This window comes from Antechinus flavipes, chromosome 3 (assembly GCF_016432865.1).
Source record: "Antechinus flavipes isolate AdamAnt ecotype Samford, QLD, Australia chromosome 3, AdamAnt_v2, whole genome shotgun sequence".
Classification (NCBI taxonomy): domain Eukaryota; kingdom Metazoa; phylum Chordata; class Mammalia; order Dasyuromorphia; family Dasyuridae; genus Antechinus; species Antechinus flavipes.
Window position 1 is genome coordinate 514,891,222 of NC_067400.1, and position 27,300 is coordinate 514,918,521.

The 27,300-nt window shown below is 39.0% G+C and overlaps 1 protein-coding gene across 4 annotated transcripts in view; it reads left to right on the forward strand.

The window, feature by feature from the left end:
* Window positions 1-27,300, forward strand: part of CEP164 (centrosomal protein 164) — an 85,763-nt gene that overhangs the window by 5,785 nt on the left and 52,678 nt on the right. For all 4 annotated transcript variants that reach the window (XM_051987046.1, XM_051987047.1, XM_051987049.1 and 1 more), the window contains exons 2-7: window positions 1,982-2,084; window positions 3,508-3,619; window positions 7,171-7,375; window positions 14,329-14,484; window positions 15,647-15,772; window positions 16,035-16,112. In XM_051987046.1, coding sequence (XP_051843006.1) covers window positions 2,003-2,084; window positions 3,508-3,619; window positions 7,171-7,375; window positions 14,329-14,484; window positions 15,647-15,772; window positions 16,035-16,112 — 759 coding nt within the window. In that variant the 5' untranslated portion in view covers window positions 1,982-2,002. The remainder of the gene's footprint in view (window positions 1-1,981; window positions 2,085-3,507; window positions 3,620-7,170; window positions 7,376-14,328; window positions 14,485-15,646; window positions 15,773-16,034; window positions 16,113-27,300) is intronic.

Consider the following 27,300-nt stretch of genomic DNA (forward strand, 5'->3'; position numbering starts at 1 on the left):
AAGCCCAGAAGTAAAACTGCTGGATCAAAGGGTATGCACAGTTTGATAACTTTTTGAATATAGTTCCAAATTGCTCTCCAGAATGGTTGGATTCATTCACAACTCCACCAACAATGCACCAGTGTCCCAGTTTTCCTACATTCCCTCCAACATTCATTAGGTGATAGTCATTTCTAACATTTCTGGCCTGTCCCCTCAGCATAGTGTGTATGAGTTGTCATCCTAAAAAGCTCTGGATCCATACAACTGCAGTCTTGGGTTTGCTCTGCTTTAGTTGACCCCTAGTATAAGACACGAACTATCTATGGTTTTTGAAAGAAAAGTAGGGCTTTTCCTGGGCCACGTCTCTCACTCTTATTTAAGAATATGTGAGTTTTAAATATATATATAAAGAGTGGGCTGTGTGTAAATGACTGCATGAATAAGTTCAGCATTATGTGAAGGGAAGAGGAGAGCAATGTTGTTGTTGACATATTACAGACTGGGCACCACAAAGGCCAGGCTCCAGTCCTTTTTTTGGTACTGAGACTTGTTTAGCAAGACTTTTTTTAAAAAAATTTTTTATTATAGCCTTTTATTTACAAGTTATATGCATGGGTAATTTTACAGCATTGACAATTGCTAAACCTTTTGTTCCAATTTTTCCCCTCCTTCCCCCCACCCCCTCCCCCAGATGGCAGGTTGACCAATACATGTTAAATATGTTAAAGTAGAAATTAAATACAACATATGTATACATGTCCATAGTTATTTTTCTATACAAAAAGAATTGGATTTTGAAATAGTGTACAATTAGCCTGTGAAGGAAATCAAAAATGCAGGCAGACAAAAATAGAGGGATTGGGAATTCTATGTAGTGGTTCATAGTCATCTCCCAGAGTTCTTTCTTTGGGCGTAGTTGCTTCAGTTTATTACTGTTTTATTGGAACTGATTTGGTTCATCTCATTAGCAAGACTTCTGAGAGAAGGATCCAGCCCGTCCCTCAGGGTCCAAATCCAGGGTCCTCCTCAGCCTCTCACTGCCTCTCTCTCCTCCTCGCCCTCATATCTAGATTGTTGCCAAGGCCTGTCGATTTCACCTTTGCATCATCTCTCAAGTGTATTCTCTCCTCTCCTCAGGTCTTGATTATTGCATAGGCTGCTGGTGGATCTTCCTGCCTTAAACTTTCTCCCCTATCTGTTCTCCATTCAGGCCATAAAGTGGCTCTCCTAAAGTGCGAGGCTGATCATGTTACGCCTCTACTAAGTAAACTTCAGTTGCTTCCTGTTGTGACCAGAGCAACTACAAAATGCTGTTTGGCATATAAAGCCCTTATAACCTAGCTCCTTCTCACCTCTCCAGAATTTTTACACTTTTGCCCAACGTGTACTCTTCAGTCCCGTGACTGGCATCCTGGCTGTTCTGTGAGCAAGACCCTCTTTCTTCTGGCTTTGGCTATTTGTCCTCCATGCCTGGAATGCTATGTCTCTTCCTTTCTACCTCCTGGCTTCCCAGATATCCTTCAAGTTCCAACTGCAATCCCATCTTCTGTAGGAAGCATTTCCCAACTCCTCTCAAATTTAAAGCCTTTCTTCTCTTAATTATTTTCTGTTTTTCCTTCATATAGTTTCTTTTTACATATTTCCTTGCTGTTTCCCCTGTTAGATTGTGAACTCTTTGAGGGCAAGGACTGTCTTTTACTTCTTTTTTGTGTCCTCAGTCCTTAACTCAGGAGCTTAATTAATGCTTATTGACTGCCTGATCACCTAGTTTCTTTCATAAACAAAAAGTAATTCAGGTCTACCTCAATATCTCCTCAAGAGTGCTAGGTGAACCTAGGATTTGAATTGTTTATTCCCTTTTTGAGACTCTTCAGTTTTTGGGGAATCCTGGATTTGGGGGCTGCTTGATTTTCTCTTTGTGCTGTATAAATCTAACCCAAACATGACCTTTGTTTCTTGGCCATTGATTATTTCTATGGAATTCATCTCTTGGATCTAGGTCTGAGGGCCCAGATAAAACATGGCGGGGCGACCTATCCGCATAGGGGACCAGCTGGTACTGGAGGAAGACTATGATGAAACCTACATCCCCAGTGAACAAGGTATTATGAAGGGAGGCAATTGTGGGATGGGATGGTCCATTTACAAAAGAAGAAAGCAATAATTCCCAAACATAGAAGGAAAAAGTGAAAGTTTCTGCCTTATGGTGCAAATAATAATAATAATAATGCATATAATAAAAATAAATAGCTAACATTTATGTATTTATGTACATATATGTGTGTCTGTACATAGCTGAACTTTAAGGTTCATAAGATATTTTGCATGTTATCTCATTTGATCCCAATAACAACCCTGTGAAGTAGGTGCTCTTATTATTCCCATTTTATAGATGAGGAATCTGAAGCTGAGAGAAGTTAATTGAGTTGCTCAGGGGGTTAGTAAATATCTGAGGTAGAATTTGAACTCAGTTCTTCCTGACTACAAGTCAGAATCTTTCTCTACAGTTCCCCTGTGTGGTAGGTAGTATAAAAATTATTTTTTCTATTTTTAAATTAAGAAAATTTGTCCACAATCACATAGACCATAAGTGTGACATCAAACCCAGAAATTCTTGCTCTACATCCAATTTTTTTTTTCTTACCATGTTACCTCACTCACTATTCTCCCTAACAATACCGGGTACTGTCTTAGAAAATATCCAAATGTTTTATTCATGCTTTGTTTGAGGACATTTTCCATAAAGCCATTCATTCCATTGTATTTTTCAGCTTAAGTTCAAACATCCCTGGCCAGCAGAGTTTCAGGTGTTCTCTCACCAAAATATTGCCCTAAGGCCATTAGTATTGGTGAGGCTTTTCTGATCTAAAATCACCCAAGAATTTCTATAAAAAGCTGGACAACTTTTATATAAACTTATATCACTTATATAAGTCTTTACTCAGAGATTCAGAGTGACCTCTTCATAATCTAATAGTTTGGAGATGCAAAAGAGAGATTTGTAACCCAGGTCTTCAGATTCCAACTCCAGCTCTTTATCTCTGAACATCCTTCCAACAGTGTTCCAGTTTCCCTGTAGTCCTGCCATCTTTATCATTTCTTCACCCAATATTTTTGCCCTCAGGCAAAATTTCACTGTCCCTAAAGACTATATTTATCTCATCCCTCCCTCTACCTTCCAGCAAAATTACCCTTAATCTAGAGCCCACATATGGGATATGTTTCTTCTTCCTTCAAGATTCGATTATTGAATATGTCCCCATGACTTCAGACAAGCTAATTACCTCCTCTGGGCCTGAGGTTCCTCATCTGTAAAATAAGAGTCTTAGAATAAATATCCTCAAAATTCTTTCTTGCTGTAAATAGATGATCTGTGGTCTCTTGAGCCCCTTTGAAGTATAGAAGATGGACCCTCTAGAAGGAGAGAGACACAGGCTCTTGCCTGTCTTGTCGAGAAACTTATGTCCTTGAATAGCATGCCTTGTAATGATATTTATTGCTTTTTTCACTGTTCTTTTCCTGCAGAAATTTTTGAATTTGCCAGGGAAATTGGAATCGATCCTAACAGTGAACCAGAATTAATGTGGCTGGCCCGAGAAGGCATTGTGGCTCCGCTCCCCATGGAGTGGAAACCCTGGTAAGTAGGAATGCTTTGGATTCCATCACCAGGACTTAGGAGCACTTGGAGACACAACTCCTATGTTAAGTGGCTGTCTTCTCTTGAGCACTTAGTGAGCAGCGCAAATTATAAAGGTAACATTATAAATGGGCCTGCTAAACATCGTTACTGGTTTTGGGCCTGTCTTATCCTCAGGGTTGATATAATGTGTCCCTGGAATGCTGCCTTGCAGAGGCTATATGAATTGTGACCATTCTAGATCAGATTTGTGGTGTAACTAGTCCATGATTGTGTTTCTGACTAAACACTAATAAGCATATTATGAAAGGAAGGATATGGATGCCATCTTTGCTGTGAATCTCAGAGATTAGGCGTATCATTCCAAGTATCCTATATTTTCCTATAATAGTAGTAGTAGTAGTACTTGTAAAGTAGTAATAATAATTATACAACACTTAAGATTTGCAAAGTGCTTTATAAATTTAAAATTAAAAACATTTTATATTTCCTGTCAGTACTATGCTTTGGTGGAGTAATGTAGTGAGTATATTCAAATACATAGTAGAGTATAATTTATACAAAGTATATGTTAATATACTCAATATACTGTTTGTATACTTAGTACAGTTACTATGTATGTTTTTTTGGGTCTCCAGTCTCATTGATGCAGAACTTTCACTCTTTCAGAAGGCAATCATTCCACCCACCCATGTTTACTGATGCCATGTGTCTCTTGTCTATTGCCTTCCATAGATTTTTTAAAAATAGTAACAGCTTTTTATTTTTCAAAACACATGCATCCTTGCAAAGCATTGTGCTCCAAATTTTTCTTCCTCCTTCTCTTCCTTCCTCTCCTAGACAGCAAATAATCCAAATATGTGCAGTTCTTCTATACATATTTCTACATTTATCATCCTGCACAAGAAAAATTAGACCAAAAGGGAAAAAAAAATAAGAAAGAAACAAGCAAACAAACAATAACAACAAAAACAAGAAAGGTGAAAACACCATGCTGTGATCCATATTCAGTCCACATTGTCCTCTCTTTGGATGTGGATGACTCTTTCTATTGCAAGTTTACTAGAATTGTCTTGGATCACCTCACTGTTGAAAAGAGCCATGTCCATCACAGTTAATCATCACATAATCTTTTTGTTGCTGTGTACCATGTTCTCTTGGTTTTACTCACTTCACTTAGCATCAGTTCATGAACGTCTTTCCAGGCTTTTCTGAAATCATCCTGCTGATCATTTCCACAATAATATTCCATAGTATTCATGTACCATAACTTTTTCAGACATTCTCCAACTGATGGGCATCCACTCAGTTTCCAGTCCCTTGCCACTACAAAAAGAGCTGCCACAAACATTTTTTGCACATGTGGGTCCTCTTCCCTTTTTTATGATCTCCTTGAGATACAGGCCCACTGCTAGATCAAATGATATGAACAGTTGATGCCCTTTGGGCATAGTTCCAAATTGCTCTCCAGAATGGTTGGATCAGTTCACAACTCCACCCACAATGTATCAGTGTCCCAGTTTTCCCGCATCCCCTTCAACATTTGTTGTTATCTTTTCTTGTCATCTTAGCCAATCTGAGACATGTGTAGCGGCATCTCACAGTTGTCTTAATTTGCATTTCTCTGATCAATAATGATTTAAAGCACCTTTTCATATGACTAGAAATGGTTTTAATTCTTCATCTGAAAATTGTTGTTATCCTTTAATCATTTATCTTTTGGGGAATGGCTTATATTCTAATAAATTTGAATCAATTCTCACTACATTTTAGAAATGAGACCTTTATCAGAACCCTTGGATGTGGATTTTTTGCTTCCATTCTTATCTTGACTGCCCTGGGTTTTTTTTGGTACAAAAACTTTTTAAATTAATGTGATCAAAATTATCCACTTTGCATTTCATAATGTTCTTATGAAAGTTCTTCTTTGACCATAAATTCCTTCCTTCTCCACAGATCTGAGAGGTAGAATATCCTTTATTGTCCTAATTTGCTTATAGTATCACTCTGTTATTATGGGCCAGAACTTGAAACAGGATGCTAAGTCAGTGGAATTGATAGAGACAATAGTTATCTAATTTAGCATGGTGCTTAGCAGTTCTCTAATCCAGTACAGGTACTTGGTATTTACTGTAGTTCCACAAGATTCACACCTATGATAAGAGACCATAAAAGTTCAGACAAATTCAGCCAGAAAGAGAACCAGGGAAGACAGAGAAGTGGTGGCAGGCTGTCCTCCTTCACTTCTCCACTGAAACCAAGATCTGGAAGGCCTCCAGAAAAACTAGCCAAGCCTCAAGTGAAGGAAACAAGACTTTGAAGGAGACAGTAAAGGATTTGGACTTTAACACCTGGCTGCATTTGGGGTGATTACTGGAACTGAAATGAAGACTGCCTCCAGAGACCCCAAGGAGACCCCCAAAAGAGAAGATTACATATTAGAGAGAATATTAGACCCTGTATGTCTTACTTCATGAATCCATTTCCATTTTATCTTGGCATTTTGGGGTTAGTGTTGATCAATGCGTAGTTTTACTATTTTTCAGTTTTCCCAGCAATTTTTGTCAAATAGTGAGTTCTTATCCCAGAAGTTGGAATCTTTGGGTTTATCAAACACTAGATTACTATAGTCATTAACTATTGTGTCTTGTGAACCCAACTTATTCTATTGATCCACTACTCTATTTTTTAGCTAGTGCCATCTAGCTGTAAAATGGGGACAACAATAGCACCAAACTTCAGTATTGTTGAGAGAACAAAATGAGATAATATTCATGATACACTTTGTAAACCTTAAAGTACTATATTATTATTATTACAATCTCATGGTCATCCTAAATTACTTTGATTGTTTTAGGTATTCTCTAGATTTTCTCTAATTCTGTTAAATCTTTTATAAAGTTGAATAAATTATAATTGTATATGGCATGGTAGATGTAAATGCATTGTGGATTTGCATAAAAGTAAGATAAAGTTTCAATTCCAACAATCTTCCTGATGAATTCCAGTGGTTGTTTTGGTCTTGAGTTTGTAGTGACTCCTGGGGCCCTTTTATATGTAGTACTTGATAGCTTAGATTCCAAAATTTTAAAATTTGTATTATAAGATATTTATGGGTTTTTTTTCCTTCTTGGGTTTTCACATGCTGAAACTCCTCTCACTTTTCTTGTATTCATATAACCTTGCAAAGTATTCTGGATGCTGAAACTCATTGGGGTGGCTCTATATCTTCAGTAATTTAATTTCACATACATGATTAAAAATTCACTATGAATCCTTCCTTTAGACAATTAATAAACCATTTTAAGTAATAAACCTTTGTTTATACTGCTTTCTTTCCAAAAGTGAAATACAAAAATAAAAAAAAAATCTATGAAGAAATAAAGGACCATGTTTATCTTGAAAATCATTGGCTTAATAGGGACCGAAACCCAGCCCTTCTGGTCAATAAACTCCCCATCCCTGTCAGAACAGTATCTCTAATAGGTTTTTTTAAAAAGTAGTTTTCAGATATAGGAAAACATTGGTCTTCAATTTCTGTTTCTCCCCAGCCAGGACATTACAGGCGATATTTACTATTTCAATTTCGCCAATGGACAGTCCATGTGGGATCACCCATGTGACGAGCATTATCGGAACCTGGTGATCCAGGAACGGGGAAAGCTGTCAACTCCTGGCGCCATCAAAAAGAAAGATAAGAAAAAAAAGAAGGACAAGAAAGACAAGAAGGAAAAGGAGCTTCCCAAAACTCCCACAGTGAGTTGCAGTTTCCTGGTTTCTTACGGGGCTAAGGTCAAAGGTGAAGGCCAAAGTATATTTTTGCATGTTTCTTCTGGGACTGTGAAATCAAAGACAGTGTTAGTAGCAACAACAATAATAGTATAATCAGCTCTTGATTACTTGCAGGTTTATTTTTATTTGTGTTTTTTACCTCTGATCAACCTTGGCTTTCAAAATTTCAAATTAATGGTGTCAGTCTTTCTTGCTGGATCTTCTTCCATGCCAATTGGAAGCCCAATAGAAACTGGAAAGAAGTCCTATTTTATCTAAACAACTTGTCTCTAGGAAATGGATCTCAGATAAGCTGAGACATAGAGAAGCTTTCCTTAAGTCGAAATTTTATGTTGGTCTTCAAAGTGATGTTTTCTATCCCTGTCATGGAATGGGCTTCCGGGAAAGGTTGGTAAGTGGGCAAGATGACTAAATTGAATGGCGTTCCCACTTCTTTTAAGTTGTGTCTTCTCAACTTTGATAATTCACTTTACTATGTGAATTCCCAGACATCAGTATAGCTGTATTTAGATATAAGTATAAAAGTACCTTCCAGGGACAAAGGAATGCGTTTGGTGTCATTCACTGTTTTGAATCTTTGTTACTGTTGAACGCTTTAGCAAGAAAGACTAAGGTTTAGGGGAACTAATCAGATAGGGGGACATACACTTGTAATCCCAGCTACCAGGAAGGCTAATGCTCGCAGATCTCTTGATCTCAAGAGTTTTGAGCTAAAGTGGGCTATGCCAATCAGGTATCCACACTGAATTTAGCATTACTATAGTGAATCGGAAAAGCAGGGGTCTATATCTCTGAAGGAGAGGCCAGGGTCAGAAGTGGAAGAGGTCTAAGCTCCCATGTGATCAGGAGTGGCCCATGAGTAATCCTTGAGACCTAGTTTTTACAGAAAAAAAAAAAAAAGATCTATAGTAACTATAATTCCTTGGACTACCATGGCATTTTGCTTTTTAATTTGACAAGCTTATCTATGATTTCATTTTTTCCTGACAAATGCCTCAATACAGGAGTAAACAGGAATCATTTTTCTTGTTTTGTCAATAGAGGACTTAAGGACTATAGTTATCCTGAAAAATCACTGATGTCTTAGGGACTAGAACCTACTCCTATTTTTATACCCCAAGCCAATGGTCTTTCCATAAGCTCCCCAAGGAATACAGATGTAGACAAACATATAATCAGAAAATGGAATAGTTAAATCACCTTTGCAGTGAGAAAGAAGAATGGTACTAAAATCTATATGTTTACTTAATTCAGACAGTTATAGATGTAGGGCTTCAGTCATTCCTTATGCCTGCCTGATTACCTTGTTTTGGGGTCCGTAGCTTTTTTTTTTTTTCTAGTTTAATGTTGACTTCTCAATGAGGTGATTTTTCCCCCGCCGGTCTTCACTTCCTCCCCCAAGCATTCACGTCACTGTCCATTCTAGGGCCTATATTATAGTAGTTACTTTGAGACAGTTACCTGTCAGGTCATTCTCTCCTCCCCATTTCCCTCACTCTCCCCCCCCAAAAAAAAACTTTTAAAATTTTGTATATTCCTCCCCCACTTTTTTTTTTTTGCTGAGGCAGTTGGGGTTAAGTGAATTGCCTATAGTCACACAGCTAGGAAGTATTAAGTGTCTGAGGCTAGATTTGAACTCAGGTCCTCCTGACATCAGGGCTGGTGCTATATCCATTTCAGCATCTAGTTGCAGGCGTGTCCCCCCTCCCCCCTTCTCTTTTTAAATCTATTGGGCATGGTTCCATTTTTTAAGAAGAAGAGAAAACATAATTTGAAATATTTAATTAATTGTTCACTTTCATAAAGTATTCAAAAGTTCAAAATAAAGTGTAAAATAATTAATTGTAAGATAATTAATTTAACAGTTGGGACAGTCTTAGTGTATCAGAATGGAGGTGGCTGGGGGCTAGTGGATTCAAACTTGGATGTACAATTCTAGTTCAGGTCATCTTTTTCTTCTCTAAACAATCTTACAGGTATTTTAGGAAGGCGAGGAATATTTGGCTATCCTAGTTCTGCCAGTTTACTGCTGTTGGGTTGTTAAGAGCCCAACTCAACACTTTTGAATCTCATTGGGTTTTTAGAGAAGGCATGTCCCACTACAGTGGGACAATCTTCCTTAAGTAGGGTGGACTTATTTCTGTGGTACCAAAGTATCAGTTTCTAGGATGTTGGGCCATAGTTATTTTCTGCCTTCTCCTTGGCCTTTTGAGAGATGCCTGATTTCCTTTAGATATAACTTCATCTTGAACCTGGGCCCTAATAAATCTGGTGCCATTTTTTTTTTCAGGGATAGGCTTTTCCAGGATGATAATTAATTTCTCAGGTTGGCTAATAACTCTCCATAGATTTGCAGAGTACATAGACTGTCTTGCTTAGAAATAAAATAACATATGTAAGTTTAAAGTGTCATATCTTACTTTTTTCTACATGTTTATATTGCCTGTTTAGGAAATACAGCCAGAGCAGGGGATCCTACCTTCTTCCTCCTTCTACTGTGGCCCATCCCCTCTCCCAGCATCTGGGCTCACTGCCTTGGACCTAGAACAGGAGATGCAGATGAAAAGTGAGGGCTCCTTTAGGAAAGGGAAGGGCATGTGCATGCTGGGTGACAACCCCTGGCCTCTTGTGGGTGCTTTGCCATGCAAGCTGCAGCCACTGTCTAAAGGTCAAGTTCCCCGAACCCATCAGATCTTTGGTGATGTGGAGAAAATCTTAGGCAGAACCCCAGCCCCAGGCAAGGCAGAACTAGGTGACCAGTTGGGTCCTGAGAAGCCCCAGAAGCTGACAAAGAAGTTTTACCTGGGTTTTTCTGACCCTGAAGTAGAAGAGCTAGAAATGATGGCCAAGCAGCTGAAATCTGGTCCTCAAGGCCCTGAAAGCATCAGACCTTTCCCAGATGGCCCAGAGGTATTAGAGAGGAGTCAATCCTCCACCAATTCAAAGCTCTCTGAAGCCATCAAGAACTCCCAGGCAAAAGGGGAGCAGATCTGCTATAACTTGTCCAAACTGAGCCTAACCGGCCCTAGTGGGGATAAAAGCAGGAACCTGGCTCCCGCGGCAGGCCCGGGAGATGCAGCCTCCCTGTCTGCCTACACCTCTGAGCACCTGCTGTCAAGCAGGAAGGGCAAGTTGCTTTTGATAGATAACAGTCCAGCTGAAGAGCTAAACCAGCAGGAGGTCCTTGAGGAAGATGGACTCTTAGGTAAAGGCAGGAGGAAAAGAGAACCCCCCAAACTGTGGATGGGACAGGCCTCTGGGCTCCTCAGCAAGAGCGGCCAGGAGAGTGGCAAGGAGTCTGAGCTTAGTGACTCTGAGGAGCAGGCAATGTCGGCTCAGGATAGACTGCAAGAGCCCCTTCTTGCTCCACCACTGAGTACAGACATAGCATTACCTCTTGCACAGAAGGCGGCTCCAAGTGGCCTGTCAGAGAATATCCATGAAAGTTTGCCTCTTAGCAGTGAGATCAGGGAGCTCTCCCAGCCTCTGGGTCTCCTGGAGGAAGACAAGCAGCTCAGTGCCTCCGAACCTGACCTGGAGAGCAGTAGCACCAGTGGCAGCCTGGCCTCTCACCTGGGCTCTCAGGTCTTGGCGGAGGTGGACAACTTCTCCTGGGACTTGCACAGCTCCCGGGAGTCAGATCTGGTGGTGAGCCAGTTAGGTGCTGGCCGACAGGCCCAACATGCCCACTCTTTTCTGGAGTCCCAGTTGGTCCATACTCAAAGCTCAGCAGATGAGCGATCAGAAAGTGAAGACTACTCTGAGGACCAGAGGTTTTATCAACATATACTGCAGATGGTCAAGATCTCTAGACGGCTAGAAGGTCCTCTGCTGGCCGAGGGCATGCAGGAGATGCCATGCAAAGACATTGCTAGCATGGTCTGCCGGATGGCGGCTGGGTCCCCCGGGTCTCCCGGGTCTCCCATGTCCCCCGGCTCACCCAGTGAGGCTGAACAAGAGGAAACTAAAGCCACTGAGGGAGAGTCAGGGCCCATGGCTTGGGCACCAGGGCTCCTTCAGGACCCAGAGGCAATAAGCAGTGTCCCTGAAGGGCTTGGGGCCACTCAGCAGGCCCAGCTGCAGCCAGCAAGCAAGCCCCACAGGCAGGAGGAAGCTGAGTTGAATTCCAGCAGAGGCCCGGCTACAGAGTCAGGGACAAGGCAGCTTCTCAATCAGGTAGGCTTCTCTGCAGGGAAGAGTTTAAGAAGGGGAAATTAAATGTGGCAGCTGGGGGAATGAGCGGGAGCATCAGATTCACAATTGTGAAGGGGTAGTTATTATTTCATTTCCCATCAAACTTCCCTCATTGAATGTCAATTCCTTAACTACATATTATAGACATTTGTCAAGATGTCCTTGCAGTACATTGCTTTTTAATTGGTCTCCCATGAGAGAGAAACCAAGCTTCTCTAAGTTTCTCTCAGTATTTGGTGTAGCACACAGATGTGTATATGGTATATGGAAAGGTGAATTGGGTGGGTTTATTTTTAGTATGTGGGGGAACTCTTCTGGCAGCTGGGTCACTTTGGGACTTTAAATGATTGAGATGGGAAAGAGAAACCATTTAAAAATGGTACATTCATCCCACAGCTTCAGGTAAGCTAAGTCACTTGCTTGATATCTTGCAAAATCTGAGAGTTAACGTATTCTCTAGATGTACCGTACAATCCACTCCTGATGATCTCAGTTTTCTGCACCAGAAAATGGTATACATGGCCTCTTCCTAGGCTCTGGTGACTGCAGCTAAGGGACAAGAAGAGGGAGCCCTTCTTTTCTGATTTTCCTTCTTTTCACAGAATGGGCACCACCAAGGGGCAGGGATGTTTGCCCCCATCTCAAAGATTAATTCAGAAGAAATCAAAACAGACTAAGAGTCCGTGGGAAAGTGGCGGGGTTGAATTTGCCTGGTTACTCTCTTGTTGCTGCCCAGCTGTGATTTTACCCAATTGCTGCCTCTGGTTCCTAATAGCTGGCATGCATTAGTGCTCTGTTAGCTGCTAATAACTACTCTAGGACTATAAATATCAGATAAAGCTGCAGATTATCCCGAAAGTTTTAATTAGCCCAATGGCAGCAAGTTTATCTTCTCTGAAGGACAACTCTACCCAAAGTCCCGCACTCACAGTTAATGGCCATCTGTAGAACATAATTAGCTGGGGGCCAAGAATGTGTAATTTCCCTGATAACCACTGATTTGGTAAAGGCTTGGAGAACAAAGACCTCAGCGTGCCTGTCTCCTTCCCCCATTCCCCAGCATGATAGCGATTTACCCATGTTAGGAATCTGTAATTTTCCATAAATATAACGCGGGGAGAATTTTGCTTGCTGACACGCTGAAACTGATTGGAGGGAGTAAAGTCAGGAGGAACAGGCCCAAACTTGCTCTGTGTTCACATCAGGAAAAGCTTTCCTATGCACTCTTCTTTTATTCCCTACTATGAGATATCCTGCAGCAACCTCACCTGTCAGCAGCCCAGTTTAGTTCTTAGGTAGCCTTTTATTTCACTTTAGGTGACCCTTTATTGTTCTCTCTATTAAGAAATTTTTTTTTTAAACAAAGGAAAGCAATTGTTTTGATCCCAGATGCTTCAGTTCTTGACTTCTTCAGCTGAACCTTTATGAAGAGGATAGAGGAAATTTGTCTATTATATCACTTGTTTGGGCTTTCTAAGCTGGGTCCTTTCTGTATCCCCTGCCTTCTGCTTATATTCTTTGCATTTAGAGGGCTCAAACAACCAGGGAAACAACTATTTTTGAGAATTTTCTCTTAATCATTACAGCATTGCCACTTATAAAACCATATTCTTAATAGGCTCTAATATTATTATATATATATATATTATATAGGGGCCTATATATAATATATAGATTATACAATCATTTCTATAATGATGATGATAATTTTATTCTCCAAATATAACAATTGAAAAAGTGTTATTTTTTTACTTAATTTAGAATTAATAGTAAGCTTTTATTCAACACTGGCTACATGTCAGGCACTGTGCTAAGCACTGAAGATACAAAGAAAGGTAAAAGATAGTTCCTGTATTTGAGGTCCTCACAGTTTAATGGGGGAAGCAACATGCACTGCTATATACTAACAAAGAAGATAAAAAGGAAAAAATCAATCTGGAGAAGGCCCTAGAACTGAGAGGTACTAGGAATCCATTGAACTGGAAGGGACATATTCCTCATTTTACAGATGAAGACCCAGTGTCACATGGGTAACCAGCAGGATTAGGAACCAGGTTTCCTCCTTCCTAGTCTACTGCTCTTTCCACCATATGACAGTTCGGTGAGGTAGGCCAGATGAGTGGTATCCCCATATTGCAGGTGAAGACATTGAATTTCAGAGACATTAAATCCTTTGCACAAAGTCACATGTGGGTTAGAGGTAGAGGCATTTATCTGACCCTGGATCTTTGGATTACTAGTCCAGTATTGTTTCTTTTACATTATGTAGCCTTCTTGACCCTTGGTTGTCATTTCTGAAAGTAGGCACAACCAGCAAGGGAAGAGTAAGTGAGCCTATTCTCATCTCTATTTCAAATAGACAGATCATACCCTTTTGTATGGCTTCTTCCATATTCTCAGTCAGCAGAGGGCCAAAGGTGCTAATTTTCCCACTTGTTGCTTGAAAGGAGAATAGACTTGCTTCATATCTGCCAAATGAATATGTACTGTTAGTAATGATCAGCAGAAGAGATAAGGGGACCAGCAAATCAGCCTGTTATTTCTCAGCACTCTCAATACAATGTTAATTTCTAAATGTGATTTTTTCATTGACAGCCTCTGACCAGAGGTGATCTAAATATGAGTGGGCAGAATGTTGATGTTTTATTTTTATATCTGTATCCAGGATTCCTGGAGCCACATGACTTATTAGAGTACATAACAAGGTGTTTTGTGTTGCCTAGGCCTTGGGTTCTTCCTTAGCCCCAGTTCATGTACCCATGGGAGGCCTTGGTCCCTTACGCAGTCTCATGGATACCTCAGCTACAACCTTTCGTTCATCCCTGAATATGAACCTGGGAAGCTCGGTGGAATCTTCGCAACCTTTGGAAACTCCTCTGGTAAATGTTCTCTCCTTTGTCTATTGGTTGCTGTGGGGAGATGGATGAATTCAACCAATAGCTCCCACTATGTACTCAGTACCATGGCAGACAGTACAGAGAAATAAGAAAAATACAAGATAGAGTTGTGCCTTTAAGTTACTCACTATTTAGTTGGGGAAACAAGATATATGCATATGAAGCAACTGGAAAATAAGATATTTCTAATAAAGTGCTGAATTGTGATCTATAAAGGTTGATATGAGGGGTAAAATAAAGGGAAGAGTCAAAGATGGCTTCAAAGTCATATACATGGGGAAATGGGAGAAGCCTGATAGCTTTAAGAAAAAGGAGGAAACTGGATAACCAAATAGGAGATCTGTTTATGAGGGTAGGAAGATGTTTTAAATTTTAGGAATGTTGAACTTGAAGTAATGGTGTGTTATCAATTGAAAATGTGGACCTGGTGATCAGGTAAGACATTGAAATTGGATAGAAAAATTTTGGAATTATTTATATATAGAAGAGAAATCTAGAGAGCAAATAATCACCACTGGTCCAAATTAGTTATTCACCTCTATGGTGCTATGCCATGTTCTAGGTAGAATAACTTATCCATAAATGGTGCTTGCTATCAAGAAGCATGATATTGGATGCAGGTAGCTGTTTATGAGCAACACTGAGCAGTCTGCATGACCCTTCTTTCATGGTTCCAGATGGGACATTTTGATTTATTCAGTCTTTTTTAACCTCCTTGAAAGAAAAGTTTGGGCAGGAGTTGTTCTCACTAGTTTTCAAATGAGAATCTTGAGGGGATTAAGATTTGCCTAAAGAGCTAGTTTGGCGATTTAGGACTTGGTTCTTTAGACTTCATTGTTTCCTTTTCTGTTTAAATTTGTGCCCTCTGCTGGGCATCACACTGTGTCTACCAGTTAGCACCAGTTGTTCTGCTTCCTTGTGGCCTGCAGAAGGCTTAGGAAAAGAGACCACCAAAGAAAGAGGGTCTCTGGAATACTTAAGTCTCCTTAAGAGATGCCCTGATCTGTGTTGTATAAGGAGACTCTTTGCAGCAGGGCAGACTGTGGTCATAGCTCTGGATGAGCTATGGCAGGCCCTTAGCTCTGGGGTTTATTTCATCCTCAGTCTTTTCAGCTTTTAATTCACTTTCCTCTCCTCTTCTTAGCTTCCACAAGGCTCCAAGCCTTCTGCCCTCACCAAGAATCTCCTTGGCTCTATCCATGAGGAAAAAAGCCCTGTCAGCCTGTTGGCTCTTGGGGAGGAGACCAATGAAGAAGAGAGTGATAATCAGGTGAGGTGGATGGCCTGGGTGGTCTTGAGGTAGGTGCCAGCTGCTCTACCAATACAGTAGCTGAGGCAGCTTTTTAGTCCTTTACCCAAGAGATGCAGTCACTCACCTGGGACTGCTGGTGAGGCGCTCCTGTCTATCAGTCCTTCAGAGGCTCTGCCTGCTCTGGAGCTCATTGGCTCCCCCACCTTTGCCTGCCCCATGGCCCATGCCCCATGCCCATGCCAGTACTTTGACTAGGCCTCTTGTTCACTCTACTTCTCAGAGCCTTCGGAGTACAGCTGGACTCCTGAAGAATTTACATCTAGACATTGAGGTCCTTGGGGGCAGTTTCGATTATGAGGTAAGGTTAAGATCTCCTTTGAAGAAGATCTTTTTTGATCCTGGCCTCCCTTCTTCCCTCTCTTCCTCTCTCCCTCTCTCCCTCTCCCCCTCTCTCTTTCCCTACCTCCCTTCCTCCCTCCCTCCCTGCTTCCCTCCCTCTCTCCCTTCTTCCCTGCTTTCTTCTCTCCCTCCCTCCCTCCTAGTGTACAGCAATTCATTTGAAAAAAAAATTCATCACATGGTTTATGAGATGGGAAGAAATGTTATTAGTGAAAAAACAAATCCTTATGGGACAATTTTATTTTATTTTTTAAATAATAGCATTTTGTTTTCAAAATATATGCGAAGATAGTTTTCAACATTCACCCTTGCAAAATCTTGTGTTCCAAATTTTTTCTCCTTTCCTTCCCCCACTCCCTCTCCTAGACAGCAAGTAATCCAATATATGCTAAACATGTCGTTCTCCTTTACATATTCATATATATATATCATGCTGTACAAGAAAAATCAGATCCAAAAAGGAAAACAAATAAGAAAACAAAAAGCAAGTAAACAACAACAAAAAAGGTGAAAATAATATGTTGTGATCCACCCTCAGTTCCCACAGGCCTCTTTCTGGATGCAGATGACTCTCTCCATCACAAATCTATTGGAATTGTCCTGAATCACCTCATTGTTGAAAAGAGTCACAGCCATCAGAATTGATCATCATATTATCTTGTGTACAATGTTCTCTTAGTTCTATTGACGCCATTTAAATCAGTTCATGTAAGTTTCTTCAGGCCTCTCTGAAGTCATCCTGCTGATTGTTTCTTATAGAACAATAATATTACAGAATATTCATATACCATAACTTATTCAGCCATTCTCCAACTGATGGGCATCCAGTCGGTTTCTAGTTCCTTGCCACTGCAAAAAACTGCCTTCTCCTCTCAAAGGACTTTTGTAATATGCTGGATGTGTGCCTGGAAGGAAGACCATTTCTTCTGAGCCTGTTGGTAGCAAGGAAAGAGTTGGGGCTAATTGGAAGGGAACTTTTCATCTCTTCACTCCTCAAATATTATGAGAGGCAGCATAGCATGGTGTCTAGAGAGTGTCAGGAAGACCTAAGTTCTGACTCATGATGACTGTGTGACTGGGCAAGTCATTTAACCTCTTAGAGCGGTGGACATCACTTTCAGATTCAAAGGTGTTGATCTGCCTAGGTAGAAAATGTCCCTCACCAGGAGTTCCCTGTTAGACAGTGTTAGTTAAATAAAATGTGTAACTTACCATGCTGTTTTCTAAGGAGAATGTGAATATTATTAAAACATAGTTGTTGCTATTTCAAAGTCCAATTCTTTTTGTACAGCAAAATAACTGTATGGATATGTATACATATATTGTATTTAACATATAGTTTAACATATTTAACATATACTGGTCAACCTGCCATCTGAGGGAGGGGGTGAGGGGAAGGAGGGGAAAAATTGGAACAAAGGGTTTTACAATTGTCAGTGCTGAAAAATTACCCATGCATATATCTTATAAGTAAAAAACTATAATAATAATTAAAAAAAGGAAAATAAAACAACACAGTTGTTGTTTAAGGAGCCCCTAGAGAGCTTAAAGGAGAAGCAAAGATGCACTTCTTTATCAAAAAGGTACAGACAAAATGTTTAGAATTCAGAGGAGAGATTACTCCCAATTTTATGTGAAGGAGCAATCAGAAAACATCTATAGCATTTGAGCTAGATCTGGTAGAGCTGACATTGTAGGTGGAAGAAACAGTATAAGCAAAGGCCCAGAAGTAAGAAAACTTGGACAAGAGGCTGTTGTATCTGGATAATGAAGATTTTTAAAGTAGGTGAAAAGCAGTGAGAATGGAAAGGAAGGGAAGAGATTTGAAAGACTGAATTAGAATAAACAGGTTTTGGTAATTAATTGGATGAGAAGGGATGATTATGTTTGGGGAGAGGTATAGTCAAAGATGACTCCAAGGTTTTGTGCCTGGGAAAATATTGAGGCCATTGATCAAGATAGGGAAGTGCTACTGTGTGCCATGTGTTGTTGAAAGCCTAGAAAAAGGGAAAATCAGGAGGAAGAGTAGGAGCATCAAACTGGAAGTCAGAGGATTTACTCTTGCCCTTTTACTATCTCTGTGTTTCTGGGTAAATCATTTGCCTTCTCTGGGCCTCAAATTCTTAATCTCTAAATTTGGGAGTTGGGTTAGATGATATCTTAAGACACTTTCTAGTTTTAAACTTTATGGCCAATGATGATTCTAGGTTTGAAGTGTTGGAAGGACAACAAGTTGGGGATGTTTAGCAGGTGCGTGACAATGAGGAATTGGTGCTCAGGATGTAAGTTGGGACTAGAAATGTAGATTGGAGTCATTTTCAGAGACGATTGTAATAATGATGGGAATCATTGTAACTGAAACACTTCTTCCATTTTCTTGCACTTGAAGATACTGAGTCTCTAGACACTTTCTCCAGTGATGAATGAGTACTCCGGTGCTCCAGGACCTTCCTTCATTCCTCCTCTGTGAGGCCGTGAACGGTACTTACTCACTCCTTACTCTTCACTATCATCACTTAGCAGTCATTGCTCTGACACTAACTCAGCAGCATGTTCTCCTTTGAGGTTTACTCTACCCTGTGCTATTGCTCTATTTTGATCCTGATGGCTATTAACTGGTCACCAGGTCATTCTTTCTTCTTTCTCGACAAGTTTACCATCTGGGTCACAGTCTTCTTTATACCTCAACCCCTCATTCTAGGCCTTTAATACACCTGCTGATGTCCACTCAGATATTTTAACCTTCTGTTTTCATTTCCTCAATTTCATCTGTACTTTTGTTCTACATCAGCTATACTTATACATAATTTTGATCTTGTTGCTACTTATAACTGTTTGACTTCCATGATCCAGACCTCTGAGATTACTCTCTCAAATCTGTAATCTTTTTAAGTTTTGAGGGGAAAAATCAATTGATATGTCTCTCTCTCTCTCTTTTTTAAAACACCTTAATTTCTAAATCTGTCTATCCCCCACCTCTCTACAGAGAGCCATTTCTTATAACAAAAAATAAGAAAAAGGAAAAACCCAACCCATAATTCTGTAAAATTAACATCTGACAATATCCCTCCAAAACTACGTGGTATTTGGCTACTTTATATGTTTTGTATTTGTTAACTTTATGCTGTATATATTTCTACATGTATTTTTATCTCCCCTGTTAGAATGTAAGCTTATTTTTAAAATATTTATTTATTCTTGACATTCATCTTTTAAAATTTTGAATTTCAAATTGTTTCCCTCCATCCATCCTGGTTCCCACCCACTGAGAAGGCAAATACAGTCTTTTAATACAGATTTCCATAGAAGCCATGTTATAAGAAAGAACAAGAAAATTAAAGAAAGTGAAAAATGTTTGCTTCAATTTGCACTTAAGAATTGTTCCCTTCTTTTTACCCAATGCTTGGCATAGTGTTGGTCACATAGCAGACACTTATTGATTCATTAATTGATGTATTCTATGTTCTATACACATGGACACATCTGTCCAATGAATGGAAGGAGGTATGCTTTCTCATCTCATTTTGAGGACCAAACTTAGTCATTAGAATAAATTAGCATTTACTTTCTTTTTTTGTCATTGTCCTTCCCGTTTATGTTGTAATTATTGTGAATATAGTTTTTCTGGATCTTCTTACTTCACTTTGCATTCGTTCATAATGCCTTCCCCTGTTTTTTGCTATTTTTCTTATCGTTGTTTCTTTCAGCATTCATTTAACATGATTTGTTTGCTCATTCTTTAATAGGTGTAATTGTTTTTCATTTCTTTGCTACTACAAAAAGTAGAACTATAAGTATTTTGGTGTATGAGATGAGATTTGAGTATGAGATTTTTCTTTCTTTCTTTGACTTTTTTTGGAGGGTACATGTATAGCAATCAGATTTCTGGATCAAAGGGTATAAGTATTTTTGTCACTTTCTGAGTCTGATTCCAAATTGTTCTTGAAAGTTTTAGTACCAAATCACAGTTCTGTTAATAGAGTATTGGTGTTAGTTTTTTCATTGCTCTTCCAACATAGACTATTATTTTTTGTCATCTTTGCCAATTTGCTGGGCATGAGGTGAAACCATAAAGTTGTTTTGATTTGTATTTCTCCTGCTGTTAGTGATTTGGAACAGTCTTCCATAATGTTGTTCATAGTTTGCAATTCTTTTGAGAACTGTTTGTTCATATCTTTTGAACACATCCATTGGAGAATGACTTTTTATATCAATGGATTTCTTATTCTGCCATCTCTTGCTTTGCTATACTTCTCTGAAAATGTTCATTCTCATCATGACCTTCAGTAATGTCACCCCATATTGTTTGGTTTTTATTTTTTTGTCTCATTTCTTCACTGGCTTTACTTTTCTCCTTCTTATAATTTCTATTAGTTTAACCTCATGTTGTCTTCTTCTCTTGAAGGCCATGTCTTCTTATGTTATTACACTCATCCTTTTACAAATTTTAATTATAGGTTACCCCAATCATTAGTTTTCTCTGATCTTATTTAACAAGCTACTAAAAGCCTCCAGAGGAAGTCATAGGATATTGACTGGTTTCACTGACAGATTTGTATTACCTAATCTCAACTGCTCACTGCTGCATGGTAACTCTTTTTTTCCCCCGTTATCAATAGTGTTTTATTTTTTCCAAATATATGTAAAGATAGTTTTCAGCATTCATTTTTGTAATACTTTGTATTCTAAATTTTTTTCCCTTCTTCATATACCTCTCTCCTCCCAAAGATATCAAGCAGTCTGATATAGATTAAATATTTCCAATCCTTTTAAACATTTCCACATTTGTCATAATATGAAAGAAAAATCAGACCAAAAGGGAAAAAAACTAATATAGAAGATGAAAATAGAATGCTTTGCTCAACACTCAGTTTCCATAGTGTTCTCTGCATGTGACTGGCATTTTCCATTCCAACCGTATTGGAATTGCCTTGAATCATTGCATTATTAACAAAAGCCAAGTCTATCACAGTTGCTCATCACATAATTTTGTTATTGTGTACAATATTCTCCTGGTTTTGCTCACTTCATTTAGCATCAATTCATGTAAATTTTTCCAGGCGTTTCTGAAATCAGCCTGATTATCATTTCTTATAGGATAATATTTTGTCATATTCATATACCATTATTCATTCACATATATATGTGTGTATATATATATATTTCTTATAGGATAATAATATTTTGTCATATTCATATACCATTATTCATTCACATATATACATATATATGTGTATATATATATATATATATATATATATTATAAGATAGCTTTGGGGTGAAGGGAAACAGCAGTCATGAGGATCTGGAAAGACTTCCTATATAAGGTGTCATTTGAGCAGAGTACATAATTTTTTAGTTTTATTTTTAATACACATTATTTTATGAATTATGTTGGGAGAGAAAAATCAGAGCAAACGGGAAAAACTATGGGAGAGATAAAAAAACAGAAAAAAGAAATGCATACAATATGTGTTGATTTACATTCAGTTTTTCTAGATTTTCTTACTTCACTTTACATTCGTTTATAATGCCTTCCCCTTTCATCTTTTTCTGGATGCAGATGGCATTTTCTGTCCAAAGTCTATCAAGATTGCTTTGGATCACTAAACCACTGAGAAGAACCAAGCCTTTCATCATTGAGCATCACATATTCTTGCTTTTATTATGTACAATGTATCCCTGGTTCTGCTTCTTTCACTCAGCATCAGATCATATAAATCTTTACAGGTTGGGTAAAATATTGAAGGAAACAAACACTTCTGAGAAGCAGAGATGAAAAAATATGTCCTGGGGAGAGGAGAGAGCCAGGGCAAAGGTGTGGAGATGGGGAGAGTATGACACGTTTGTCTTTCCTCCCTTCTGAATGCTCTGTTCTTTTCAGGTTTTCAGAATACGGGTCTCTTTGCTGCTTCTCCTCTTGCCTTTCTGACCATTCCCTTTGCTGCATCAATACTCTTGGTCTCTCTTCCCTTTTTTCACTACCCTGTCTTTCACTATACTTACTACATACGCTCCTTCAAGTTTAATGTTATTTCAATGCATATGATTCCTGATTTCATATATTCAGCATTTATTTTATTCCTGAATTCTAATTCCTAGCTCCATCAAAACTCAGTATTTTTTTTTGGATCCTTCCACTTTTTTGTGTCAGCTAGGTGACCTGCAGTCAGCAAAATCTGAGTTCAGATCTGGCCCCAGATACTTATTGGTTATATGATAAATTACTTACCTCTGCTTTACTCAGTTTCCTTATCTGTTATATAAGCTGAAAAAGGAAATAGCAAATCCCTTCAGTACTTCTGCCAAGAAAACTCAGATGGGGTCACAGAGAGGCAGGGCTTTTTTGTTTGTTTGGGATATTTTTGGAGAGGTAGTATAGCACAGTGTGTTGGACTCAGAATCAGAAAAACTTGAGCTTAAATCCTGACTTAACATTATGAGACCCTGGACAAGTCACTTAGTTTTTCTCATTCTCAGATTTCTGTCCCATGGGACACTTACCTCATGAGGTTGTTATGGAGATCAGTAAGAGAATGTGTATAAAGTGTTCTGCCAACTCTAAAGTGCTACATAAATGTAATTTATTTTCCTATATTCATATTGCTTCCTCTCATTTCCTCAAGGGGGGGCATTGTTCTGTGTTTGTCTTTGTTATCCCATTGCTGTTAGTGTAGTGCTTATCCCATAGCAGGTAGGCCCTTAGTAAATGTTGGTTGAAATGGATTGAATCTCTTCATTCCTCTTTGACCTGGCACAACTTCTGAGTGTCTCTGAGCTAAGCTCTGGGACAAAGATGGTCCCAGACAGATTCCCTTTCTAGGAACAAGCAGCAGCTTGGTCACTGCTGTTATATGGTCTCGGGAGGACCTGGTGTGTGTTGGCAAGATTTCCTTTGGGCTTCTTGTTAATTGATAGTTACCTCATATATGAGCTAGAGAGTCTCATTTAAACAGATCCCTGATTGTTTCTGAACTTTCACTTTGATGAAAGATTTTTTAGAATCATTGTTTCTTGGAACTGGAAGAGATCTCTGAAATCATTATCTTCAGACCCCTCTGGAATTCAGTTTAGTTCCTCAAGCTTTTATAAAGTGCCCACTCTGTACTAGACACAGGAGATAAAAAAAACAAAAACAATTTTTCTCTTTAAGGAGCATACTTTCTACTGGGTTGTAAGATGGGAGGGGAGAAGGAAATATGTATATGCATAAACTCTAAATATACAAAGCAGGTACTAAATAAAAAGTAGTTTCAAAGGACATGAGCATTAATACTCAGATGAATCAACAATTAATGCCTTGTGTAGGAGGAGGAATGTAAACTAAACCTTGAAAGTAACGAGGAATTCCAGGAAATGAAGGTGAGTAGAAAGTATCCCAGGCATGGGGGATTCCAGCCTGAATAAAGATATATGGGTGTGATTTGGAAGGTTGGTTGTAGAAAAAACAAGGAAATCAGAATGTGTGAGGTGTGCTATAAAACCATCCTGGAAAGAGAGCAGGACCAAGTTTATAAAGGGCTTTATGCTTTTTGCTCGCTGTTGAATTTCTACATTCTTCCCCACAAAAAGAGAGCTTGGGTTTTACCATGGGGAGAAACTTGTGTTCTGAGTCTAAAGGAAGCTACGTGGGAGCAGGACACAGCTGACCAGGGCCCTTGTCAGCTGGTGATGTTGGTAGATGAAGGATTGTGAAAGAAGACAGGCTTTCTGAGGGTTTGGGCCTTTGGAATCAGTGATCCTTTCAGTTGCTTTGCACTTGCCCCACTTTGTGAGTACAGAGAATTTCCAAAGAGGCTTTAGAGACAGAGTGGAGGGTCCTTCCTTTGACTGTTGCTGATCATTTACCAGTCATTCCATGAGGTGGCAGCAGGAAGGCAGCAACATCCCTCCCTTCCTCCTCTCCCTACTTGTCTTCCTCTCTCTCCCTCCTTCTCTTTCTTTTGTTCTTCTTCTTTCTCTGTCTCTCTTTCTCTTCCCCCTCTCCTATTCTCTCCTGCTTATAGTTTTAACCCATCTCTAGTCTTATTAGAGAATCAAAAGGAAAAAATTCATGAAAAAAGTTCTGGGAATGAGTATCAGGGATGGGGGAGGCTGCAGGGTAAGGCGAACAGACAGCATTGTTGGGTTGGTGAAAATCCCATCAGCAGATCAAAATTGAGGTGGCCAGAAATTTAGAGTAACAGGTAATGATGTCAGTGTGATTTGAAGATGCTAACAGTATTAGAGACAAATATATTTCACCAGAAATATATATATATATATATATATATATATATATATATATATATATATATATATATATATAAAATTAAGGAGTTATTTTCTTCAGTCAATTTCTGTGTTTCCTTTTCCAAACTCTCCTGCAAATCTCTCATTTCTTTTCCCCATTTTTCTTCTAATTTTCTTTTAATATCTTTTTTGAACTCTCCTAAGAGAGCTTAGAGAGCAGTTCATGTTCCCCTTTGAGGTTTTCCCAGAAAGAATTTTACTTGTTGTCCTCTTCTGGATTTGTATTCTGTTCTTCCCTGTCTCCATTGTAATTCTCTATGGTTAGTGCTCTTTTTGCTTTTTTAGGATCATTTTTAAAGGTTGATATCTGTTCCTAGGGCACAGAGAAGATTGTTCTGAGCTTCCTCTACAGGTTGACAAGCTTCTCATTGATTGTGCTGGGGCCGGTGATACTGCAGGCTTCCCCAATGTGCTGAGTGGGCCTGCCAAGTACAGCCAGTTATACTGGAGTTCAGGGGCTCACTATTTACCTTCTGCAGTTTTGTTGGAGGTTTCACAGCTAATTTGCTGATCTTGTAGCCTGCTAATCCAAGACAGAGTAGCCAATGCTGCTTTATTTTGATTCCTGGCACAGGGCCTTTCCCCTGGGCTTCCCCACAGTGACCCTGAACTGGGTCTGTTCCCTGCTGCCCAACTGAGACAGACCTTTCCTGAAGTTCTTCTAAGATATCTTTTGCTGGAAAATTATAACACTCCGAATGTTTGTAGGTTCTGTCACTCCAAAGTCTGTTCGGAGGCTAATCTAGTATCAATTCTGAGGGAAGCCAGGAAGAGCTCAGGCAAAATCCTGTCTAATCTCTGCCATCTTGACTCCACCCCCAGGAGTAATATAAAGAATTGAGACTAATTAGGCATGGAAAATAAATTGGACTGACTGTAAGCCCAGTGGGAAGAAAAAAGAAGGCTGCTAATTCCCAGGGTAAGATCCATGCACAAACACTCATTTTTAGGATTTTTGTTTTTTTGTGTTTTTCCCCTGCTTCCTTTCCTTTTGTTCTGTTTTCTGTTGATCATAGGAACTCCCTCCCTTTGTGCTCTCTGGGCAAGAAGAAAGGGACCTAAGAATTTCAAGGGAATTAATGAAAAAAAATTCAAATGAAGGTGGCCTAGCTGTACCAGATCTAAAATTATATCATAAAGCAGTGGTTACCAAAACCATTTGGTATTGGCTAAGAAATAGACTAGTTGATCAATGGAATAGGTTAGGTTCAAAGGACAAAAGAGCCAATAACTTTAATAATCTAGTGTTTGACAAACCCAAAGACCCCAGCTTTTGGGATAAGAACTCACTGTTTGACAAAAATTGCTGGGGAAATTGGAAATTAGTATGGCAGAAACTAGGCATTGACTCACATTTAACATTGTCCACATAGATAAGGTTAAAATGGGTTCATGACCTAGGCATAAGGAATGAGATTATAAATAAATTGGAAGAGCATAGGATAGTTTACCTCTCAGACCTGTGGAAGAGGAAGGAATTTATGACCAAAGAAGAACTAGAGATCATTATTGATCACAAAATAGAAAATTTTGATCATATCAAATTGAAAAGTTTTTATGAAAACAAAACTAATGCAGACAAGATTAGAAGGGAAGCAATAAACTGGGAAAACATTTTTACATCCAAAGGATCTGATAAAGGTCTCATTTCCAAAATATGTAGAAAATTGATTCTAATTTATAAGAAATCAAACCATTCTCCAATTGATAAATGGTCAAAGGATATGAACAGACAATTCTCAGATGAAGAAACTAAAATTATTTCTAGCCATATGAAAAGATGCTCCAAGTCATTATTAATCAGAGAAGTACAGATTAAGACAACTCTGAGATACCACTACACACCTGTCAGATTGGCTAAGATGACAGGAAAAAATAATGATGAATGTTGGAGGAGATGCGGGAAAACTGGGACACTGATACATTGTTGGTGGAATTGTGAATACATCCAGCCATTCTGGAGAGCAATTTGGAACTATGCTAAAAAAGCTATCAAACTGTATATATCCTTTGACCCAGCAGTGTTAATACTAGGCTTATATCCCAAAGAGATTTTAAAAAAGGGAAAGGGACCCACATGTGCAAAAATGTTTGTGGCAGCCCTCTTTGTAGTGGCCAGAAACTGGCAACTGAGTAGATGCCCATCAATTGGAGAATGTCTGAATAAATTGTCGTATATGAATGTTATGGAATATTATTGTTCTGTAAGAAACGACCAACAGGATGATTTCAGAAAGGCCTGGAGAGACTTAGACAAACTGATGCTGAATGAAATGAGCAGAACCAGGAGATCATTATATACTTCAACAACAATGCTATATGATGATCAATTCTGATGGACGTGGCTCTCTTCAACAATGAGATGAACCAAATCAGTTCCAATAGAGCAGTAATGAACTGAACCAGCTACACCCAGGGAAAGAACTCTGGGAGATGACTATGAACCTACATAGAATTCCCAATCCCTCTATTTTTGTGCACCTACATTTTTGATTTCCTTCACAGGTTAATTGTACACTATTTCAAAGTCTGATTCTTCTTCTGCAGCAAAATAATTGTATGGACATGTATACATATATTGTATTTAACTTATAATTTAACATATTTAACATGTATTGGTCAAACCTGCCATCTGGGGGAAGGGGTGGGGGGAAAAGGAAAAAGTTGGAACAAAAGGATTTGCAACTGTCAATGCTAAAAAATTACCTATGCATATATTTGTAAATAAAAAGCTAATAATAATAATAATAATAAAAAGAAGAAAGGGACCTGTGGGCATTGAAGCTGTCATCTCTTTTGGTGGTGGTGGGGGAGGGAAGAGAGTATTCCTGGAGTGTGTCTTAGAGGCATTACCT